The sequence below is a fragment of the Alosa sapidissima genome, chromosome 2, assembly GCF_018492685.1.
Source record: "Alosa sapidissima isolate fAloSap1 chromosome 2, fAloSap1.pri, whole genome shotgun sequence".
NCBI lineage: Eukaryota > Metazoa > Chordata > Actinopteri > Clupeiformes > Clupeidae > Alosa > Alosa sapidissima.
Window position 1 is genome coordinate 32,227,630 of NC_055958.1, and position 8,694 is coordinate 32,236,323.

At 38.5% G+C, this 8,694-nt stretch overlaps 1 protein-coding gene across 1 annotated transcript; it reads left to right on the forward strand.

Moving 5' to 3' along the window:
- Window positions 1-5,247: 5,247 nt before the first annotated feature.
- LOC121688971 (cytochrome c oxidase copper chaperone) lies at window positions 5,248-6,815 on the forward strand. The gene is made up of 4 exons (XM_042068901.1): window positions 5,248-5,423; window positions 5,832-5,967; window positions 6,092-6,197; window positions 6,647-6,815. The coding sequence occupies exons 2-3, from the start codon at window positions 5,849-5,851 to the stop codon at window positions 6,174-6,176; spliced, it is 204 nt and encodes a 67-aa protein (XP_041924835.1). The 5' UTR covers window positions 5,248-5,423; window positions 5,832-5,848; the 3' UTR covers window positions 6,177-6,197; window positions 6,647-6,815.
- The last annotated feature ends 1,879 nt before the right edge of the window (window positions 6,816-8,694 follow it).

Consider the following 8,694-nt stretch of genomic DNA (forward strand, 5'->3'; position numbering starts at 1 on the left):
AAGACATGCATTCCGTTAGGGATATTGAACATATTTAGCATTCTCTAACCATCGTGATTTCGAATTGGTGCAGTTTTCAGCACAAAAACTCTTATTCTTTTGCTCTTTTGCTGTTCTATGGTGCTTTCTGCCTCTTGGTTGCGCACGCATGTTTCGTGACGTTCCATAGAAATCCATGTATGTAGCTTTCAGAAAAATATAGTGAGAATTTGCCCCCCCAAGTGGTAGTGGCTCATGGACTAATAGTTCAAAACCCATATGACACCAGTCAACATCTTTATAAGCCTCCAACTACTCCTCCTCCTTACCTCTACCACCTATCTATTATTGTTTACTTATTAATGTTTGGGTGTTATTGTTATTATGATATGCTAATAATTCTTCTGACAGCTGTTGCAAAGCAGCATCATAGGAAGTCAGACGTGTGTCAACGATTCCTGAGACACTGAAAGGCTGCAAGACAGGGTCATGGTTAGGCCTGCTAGGCCTACTTGGGTGGGCTGGTAGAAATTTTGGGTGGGCAACATAGCAAAACGGTCAAATTGGATCAAAATGGACATACGGTAACACAAAACACAAACACAGAAAAATCGATACTACCTAGCTTGAGTTGCTACAGCCAACAACCAGGGATAGGCAGTATTTCTGATACATGTATTTCATCATCACGACATCACCATGAAGGAATTGTGGCAGATTGAGTTCATGTTCAGAAGAGAAGTTAGGTAAAAAAGTAACTTTCTCAGTAATGCCTTATAAACAAAAAAGGACCATCCATTTTGGTCAAGTTTACAGTGATGGGTTAAGTGATTAAGTGATTTCAGTGTGGAAGGGGCTGCATATGGGTCATTATTCAATTAGGGGAACTTTTATGTCCCCAGGTTATAAATTCATGTTAGAAATACTATATTACAAAATAAATAGTTTAGTTATTTCAAATAATGTTTATTGCACCACCAAAAAAAGTAATACACTAAAATCTTTATTATTTATATTTTTAAAACTGTTTTTAACACCAATATTTGGCTACTTAGGCCTTGTCCCCAACCCAGACTTTCAAACTTTTCTGTTCTTAAAATGTGATTAAATGTTATCATTTCATTAAAAAATCACAACATATGTTTAAATAGTAACTTAAAAATGCATTTTATGCATTATTTTGGTTCACATCTATACAATTTGTGAATATTTTTAACAATTTAGTATTGTCCCCCAACAATACCGTCATTACCGCGACAGTCTATGATTACTACTAGGATTTTTTTAGGATAAGACTTGTTTGTGCTGTAACCATGGAAATGAATAGTGACAGGGAAGCACATGTCAGCCATGAGAGAAGAGTGATATCTGATGTCTGAAAAAGTAAGTAATTTAATCATGTGTTCCTTCTGATCATGGAGTAGACTTATTCAGCGGCATTACCATAAATGCTGTTGCAGCAATATTTTTATGAAAAAAATGAAATATTCACATTATTTATGTGTATTTAAAGTTCATGTTGTACTAGCTGATGAATGATGTTAGCAAATCCATGACCTAGCATCTTTTTCCCTGAAATAAGTTGAAAAATGTCATTACCGCAACCATCATTACCAACACAAAACTTGTCGTGATGGTGATGGCGGTAATGACAGGTGATGGCGGTAATGACAAGTTTTCTGTTTCACCATCTATATTTTATCATCTGTTTAGAAATTAAGCTAAAGAAGCCTAATAGTGTGATGTTGCAATGAAACTCAAGTGAGATACCTTACTTCCTAAAACTAATTTACCCTATTTTTTTCAACCAGCATGACTCCCAAGACATTAGCAGAAAGGTCTAGAGAATACAGGGGGAAAGTATAGGAAGACCTCTTTTTTCTGTCAGTCAAGGAACAATAATAAATGCTAGACCTACAAATATTTTATGCAAATATTTAACCTTATACTGACTTAACCTTAACTTTTACAGATGTCCACTCTAGCACGCATTTAACATTGGAAGTATACATTGGAAGTATACATAAGAATTGTCAATGACCAGTTGCCATGAAACATTTATTTGTATCTTACTAGGGATGCAGATTAAACAACAAAAAGAAAAAAAACCATAAATAATCGATATTTCAAGGAGGTTTCATTTTAGGCCTGAAATATGCATTGTTAAACCATGCCATCTTTTTCCTACCGGTAATAATCTCAATATAGTTATGGTCTGTATTTTCATATTTTCTGCTGTTTTATGCCATTGTTTCATGTGATTCTCTAGAATTTTTTTTAGAGGTTTCTGGTTTAGTTACCAAAACAGCATGTCATTACCGCCACGTTACTTAATTTACAGTAAAAATACTTTAAAAATAGCTTTATCGTCAATATTGAGCTGCTACATGAAAAGCTTAATGAAATACTTATCCACATATTCAAAGAAAAAATATCTAAAACTACTTTTCCAGAAATTAAACAAAAGTGTACTTTGTTGAACACAGAAAATCACATGTTGATGGTGAGAATATCAAAATATATGTAATTTGCTGAATGTGAGCATTTTGAATTTATACTTATTGTTGATGGTTAACAATGTTTACAACATGAATGAGTTTAAATTATCTCCTTGTTAGATCATGTTATTTAATTTTCAAGTTTTTGATGTTGTGATGGGAATGACATTTTGTAATGCCAGTTGGCAAATAAATATAAATTATTTTAAATATATTTAAACTCGGTTGTGGCCAGCATTATACCTTCATATTAAAGTATGTAAGCATTGTCTTGGCATAATTTAAACCAAATTTTTCCTGATTTTATAATTTAAAATTTGAGATGGCAAAATTGCCCCCAATTGAAGAATCACCCGTATACATGATAGTCTAGGACTTTTGGTGATGTGATCTCATAAAAGTGCAAAACAATGAATGCAGCCTCTGATTGGTGCTAACTTGTCATTTTGCCAGAGTTGTTGTGATCAGATTATTGAGACTCAAGTAGATGATAGAGTACAAGATGAGTAATGTATAGGTTGCTCACACACACACACCCCAATCTCATCCAATTTGAACGCATGGAACCAGGTTGCCCTGCAAAAAGTTGCCCCATGACATGTATCACCTAAAGTAACATGATGAAAAATTAATTTAATTCATAATTTGTCCAGACTTGTTGTGATCTATTGAGATTCAGGAGGATGATCCAGTGCAAGATGAGTAACTTGTAGGTTGCTCACACACACAATACACCTCAAGTTTCTTTAGAACTTTAATAATCAGTTTCTTGAGAACTTTAATCATCCAATCGGAACACATGGAACCGGTTATGTGGTTGCCCTGCAACATTGCTCAATCTGGGCATGCATTGACGATGTAGGAGACTTGTCTCCACTTTGTATCGCTTGACGAGTTCAGGTGTGACTTTTTGAGTGCATCTCTGATACAGTATTTAGGAGATGTAACATGGAGGTCAGCATATTGATCTGTTGACTGTTATTGCAGGTTATGGCATGTCTCATAGGCAGAGAAGAGCTGTTGCTCTGAAATATTGTCCATTTAATCAACAGTCAGTGTAGGCCTACTGATGAATAAATAGATTAAGGTTTGCAAAGTGATATATCATGCTCTTTTTAAAAAGTATGTTTAGTACTTTCAAAATACATATTCAGTATTTTGTTTTCATGGCTAGTACTTTGTAGTTTATTACTTAAGATTGTGGTATTTTAGATTTTATTTTAAAATACATAATTTTGATGTATTTTTGCCCATCCCTGCCAACAGCTAGAGTAGGCAGCTACCGTGCTACACTATGGGGGCATATTTAAAATTATGCCCTCCATAGTATATAGTACTGTAGCTGTCTGGCTGTTTAAGCTGTTGGCTGCAGCAGCTCTAGCACTGATTGTTTTTAGGGGCGTTTTCTCATACCAACAACAGCACTCAGTGACTTTGAGAAACAGAGATCCATGTAAAAAATGGCCTTTTCAGGGGGGGCGGTTACCTAACACACATAGGCCTACATAAGCCTAGGCTACTGCACAGCTATGTACCAGCTAGCTACCATTACACTCAACATTAACTCATCTGCATCCAAACTGAGTTTGAGACTGCACACTGCACAGATGCACAGTTGGGAAAAAAAACATTTGACTTCTTGACTGTTTGGGTGGGCAAGACACAATGCTTGGCAGGGCTTAACCCACCCTGGCCCATGCCTATAGAGCGGTGGGGCTTTCTGGAGAAGAAAATAAGTAGTCAAGAAGCCCATAACAATTTTATTTTAAGGAATGAGAATTCAACAATATAAGATACCAAGATTGAAATTTGAGCTTTATCACCTCATCAGCACCACACTATTAGAAAATTCTGCTTGTTTTCAGTTGCTATGTGCAGGTTGACCAGCAGGTGCTGCTATTGTGGCTTGGTGCCGTAGACTGTAAATGATCATTGCAAGGCAAGCAGCTAATAGTGGTGTGCGATACTGTAAAATTTGGTTTCGATCCGATACCAATTAAATATAGGGCCAGTATTGCCGATACCAATACCAATACTGATATTTGTAACTAAAAGCCGTTTATACTTTTATGTAGCAGAGAACAGTGTGTCATGATTTATGACGTGAATAAAACATCAATATGCTAAACTTGAATACATTTCCATGACCACTAATGATTTTATGATTTCCACTGTTAATAATTGACAAATATTTCAGCAACAAAACATTGCGAAGCAGGCATGCAATTATGTGAAAGGAATGGTGTTTGCATGACTGTAGGCTAGCCCTTGGTGAAACAGGAACAATGCATTTTGAATAAATTGAGAGATATTGGAAGTGAACAGAAATTAAAGTATCGATCCCATCACGCTGGTATGGATCCGATACCAATACCAATGTTGGTATCGATACCGATATTTGGATCGATATGCCCACCCCTAGCAGCTAATAGAGAAGTTTTAATATGGGCTGGTTACCTATCCAAAGCAAGGTATTCTGTAAGACTTGGAAAGTGACCCATGAGGTCTGTATGCTGGACAAGAGAACATTTATTTAATTAATTAATTATAGTCCTAAAAAGGATAAAACGCCATGTGAGGCATGTGACTTTCTTTTTCACTACAAGGCCTAACCACATTATTTATTCCAACCATTCATTGAATCCAACCATTCAGCTGATTCTTATTAGCTCAATTCCTCAGCCACGTAGATGAGCTAATTAATGAGTGAAATCACCTGTTACAGTGGGACTTCTACTTTCTGAAGCTGTTCCCCATCCCTGCTCGTTGTCGCGACTAAAATCTACATTACCCAGCATTCATTTGTCATGGATTATGTCAGACCAGACATGTTTCATGTTGTGCAAGGAAGGACACACATGGTTAGAGGGCTGTAGTTCATCAGGATTTGTCTGAATACACGATATCACCAGCTTTTCAAGATTTCAGCAGTTGTTTCTAAACCGAGTAAGTTCATGCAATACAATTCTTTGTAGGAAGTCGGTGTACTTGATCCATGTTTTGTATTTTGCTATAATACCAATTTACGTCCTATAACGTTATAGCTAGCTTTAATGCTAACGTTAGCACATACAACTCACTGCGTCAATGGCTTTAACGGCAAGTTGGGTAGTTGGTTTGGGAATATTGCATAACGATACAGCCTCTTACATGTTATTAGTTACAAGGTTTATGAAGGCTTACTGACCAGTTAAGTTAGCGTTACCCAGCTAACGTTAACGTATAGTTAACATGCGGAAGCGATGCACGAAAATGCTTTTAATGTACAACTAGCCGATAGTTTGCGTCATTGTGCTGTTCCTGTTCTGTTATCTATGTTCAGTGCATCCAATTCGTGTATTTCAATTTCTGCAGTTTGCCCTCGTCTCGATATGTCGTCCATCTCTGCCGCTAGCGTTACCGAACCATCAGCTGCCATTGAGGGAGCGGAAAAGAAACCACTGAAACCATGCTGTGCGTGTCCAGAGACCAAAAAAGAAAGGGATGCATGGTAAGGATCTCAAATTGACAAAAAGCAAAGCTCAACAGATCATACTGAATAAGGATTGCCTTTTAGCATCATGGGGCAGAGTTGTTTGCGGTGTTGAATTAACTATATCTGTTGATTATTTCAGCATCATTGAGAAGGGAGAAGAAAGTTGCACAGGCCTCATCGAAGCTCACAAGGAATGCATGAGGGCGCTTGGATTCAAGATTTGATTACTTCAGGACTTGAGACAGGTGAGTTGGAAGTTCCTACTCGATTGTCCCTAATCCGGCCACCCAGTTGCCACCAAATTGGTATTCGTGATCATAAGGGGATGCTGAAATAATTTGATGGATATTTATTTGTATATCTATTTTTTTTAAATCTGATCTGATGCTATCCACGCAGATGAGCTAATTTGTAAGGATGATTCATGTGTGTGCGGTTTGACACAATAGAGTACCGAAGTGGGTGGGGTTAAATGGCGACACTTGCAGAACGTGCTTTACTGAGCTGTCAATGGAACGTGCAGCTGCAAACTCTACCTTGTGATATTATTGTAACTTTTAAATCCGCAGTAGTCATGTTCGTTCATATTAAAACAAGATATGAACTGTACAGTTTGATGCAGATGGTCATGTGGTTTGAAAATGCTTATTTGGTCACCTGTTTTTCCTTTTTTTTTTCCCCCTTCTCTTTCCAGTGTGTATTGGATGGTGTGCTGCTTGGAGGAGAACCAGGGATATTCCTCTAGGCTTTATTTATGTTCCCTTTGAGGGAAGAGATTGCTGAACCGTGAACGTTTGTCTTAATGCTCTGAAATTGTGAATATGTTCTTTGAACAAATGTGAAATAAACAATCCTATGCAAGATTGTTTGTGTTTTCCTCTGTTAGATGTCTTCCAACACAGGCCACTTTTCTGTTGAATTTCACATCACAAGCAAAGGTTGTATAATATGTCATACATTTTATTACTTGGATTCAGAAGGCCAAAGCTTGAAGTAAGAGGGACAAACAACTTCCTGGTCAATGTAATACTTCCTGGGTCAAAGGAGTTTTTTCCAGTTACTCTTTCCTGGGTGGGATGATGACAGCTGCACCTCCTGAGTTATGTGCTCATGCCGAAAATAGGTTGAGCACAACTAGCCGACACTTAACTTTTATCAGAGTTCTTTTCACAGTTAGGTGCTGCAGTTCTTTATACAGGCATGCAGTTTTAGCAGAACGCTTGTAGGTCAGTCTTAGACCTTTAGATCCGCCAAACGATATAGATTGAATTCACCACACAGTAAAGCCTGACCTAGACGGTGTTGTAGACCCTTTCAACAATAAAAACAAAAACAATGCTTGAACATTCTATTAGGTTCTCAATCTACTTCCTCTGCATTAAGATAACATATGGAATGTTAAAACGGAAGCCTTGTGGGGTCAACTATGACGCTGATAATGGAACTCTTGAAAGGGTATATAGTAGTGTTTAATCTAGATTAAAGTAAAAGTGCAAAACTGACATGCATTTTCCATGGATCTGTATTTCCAGGGCAGTGTAAATTAGGCTTGAGCAAGGGCACATGACATGAGGGTGCTAGTTCTCTATGCGCATGTGTTCACACACTGTCTCTCTCTGGCTCAGTGCCTTGTATGGCTGAGATGCTGCACTGGAGGGCTCTGCAGAGTAACCTTTACTGCTTATCCTCAGTGGGAGGTGCCTGCACTGTACACACACAGGATCACCATGTGAGTCACTGGCTACTCAATCAGCCTTAACACACACACACAATGTGTTTGAGTGTGCCTTTGACCGATAGGCTAAAGTAACTTAACTGTTAAGAGTATCTGCTCAAGTCTCATTTTAGGGTTTACGTGTGTGGAGTTGATGGTGGAACTCCATCACAACATTTTGTGTTACTGTCAGGGATAAGCTGTAAAGCTTAAAATGATCAGATTGTCCTTGCCTTGACTAAAAAAACAACTTATCCTAGTACAAGCTGTCAATTTTTTCATCACTATTTCAGTGTGCACCACAATCCATAAGTGGTCGATTTTGAGAATTTGTGTCATGCAGTGATGACAAACGGCCTAAATTTGTTGTCCTGTTCATACCACTGTCAACCCTAGTTCAAAGAGATTCTGCAGAGGTCACTCTTTAACACAAGAAGTTGTGCACCAGTTTAAAATGGTGATGCATGGTTTTAATGTTTTAATGCGAGGTGTTCCATTCCATGTGAGTGGAAAAATTATGGTTTTATGCATGATTTTATAGCTACGGTATGCCTCTCCCCTGCCAGGTATGAGAAAATGTGGTTTGTCTGGAGGTGCGGGTGACGCGCTTTTGGCTGGGGTTACAGTGCGTGGCAGTCATCTGTGAAACGCGACCTCCCCTGTAATTCCATCTATTTTAGTATCTCAAATATGTCCCCTCACCCCCTCCACCTCTCTTCTACAACCACCTCCTCTGCTCCAGCGCTGCGTTTCCGAGCACATTGTGGTGGTGTTGACTTGAACCAAAGTGTCCGTTGTTGCTGTAGAAAAACTCTTGCCGAGAGGCAGACTTGCCAAGAGGTGGTGCGACTTTCCCTGGAGGTTTTGGTGTGCACCGCTGCTCACTGCCACCCTGTTATCATGGTCTCTGCTGTTATGTTAAGTAAGTGGTCTGCTTTCTGTCGGTGGCTCTCTTCTCCTTAGGTTTCAATTCCAAACATGGTTATCCTTGTAGGCCCCCTCCCCCTCTCTCTGTCGCTCTGGTCTCT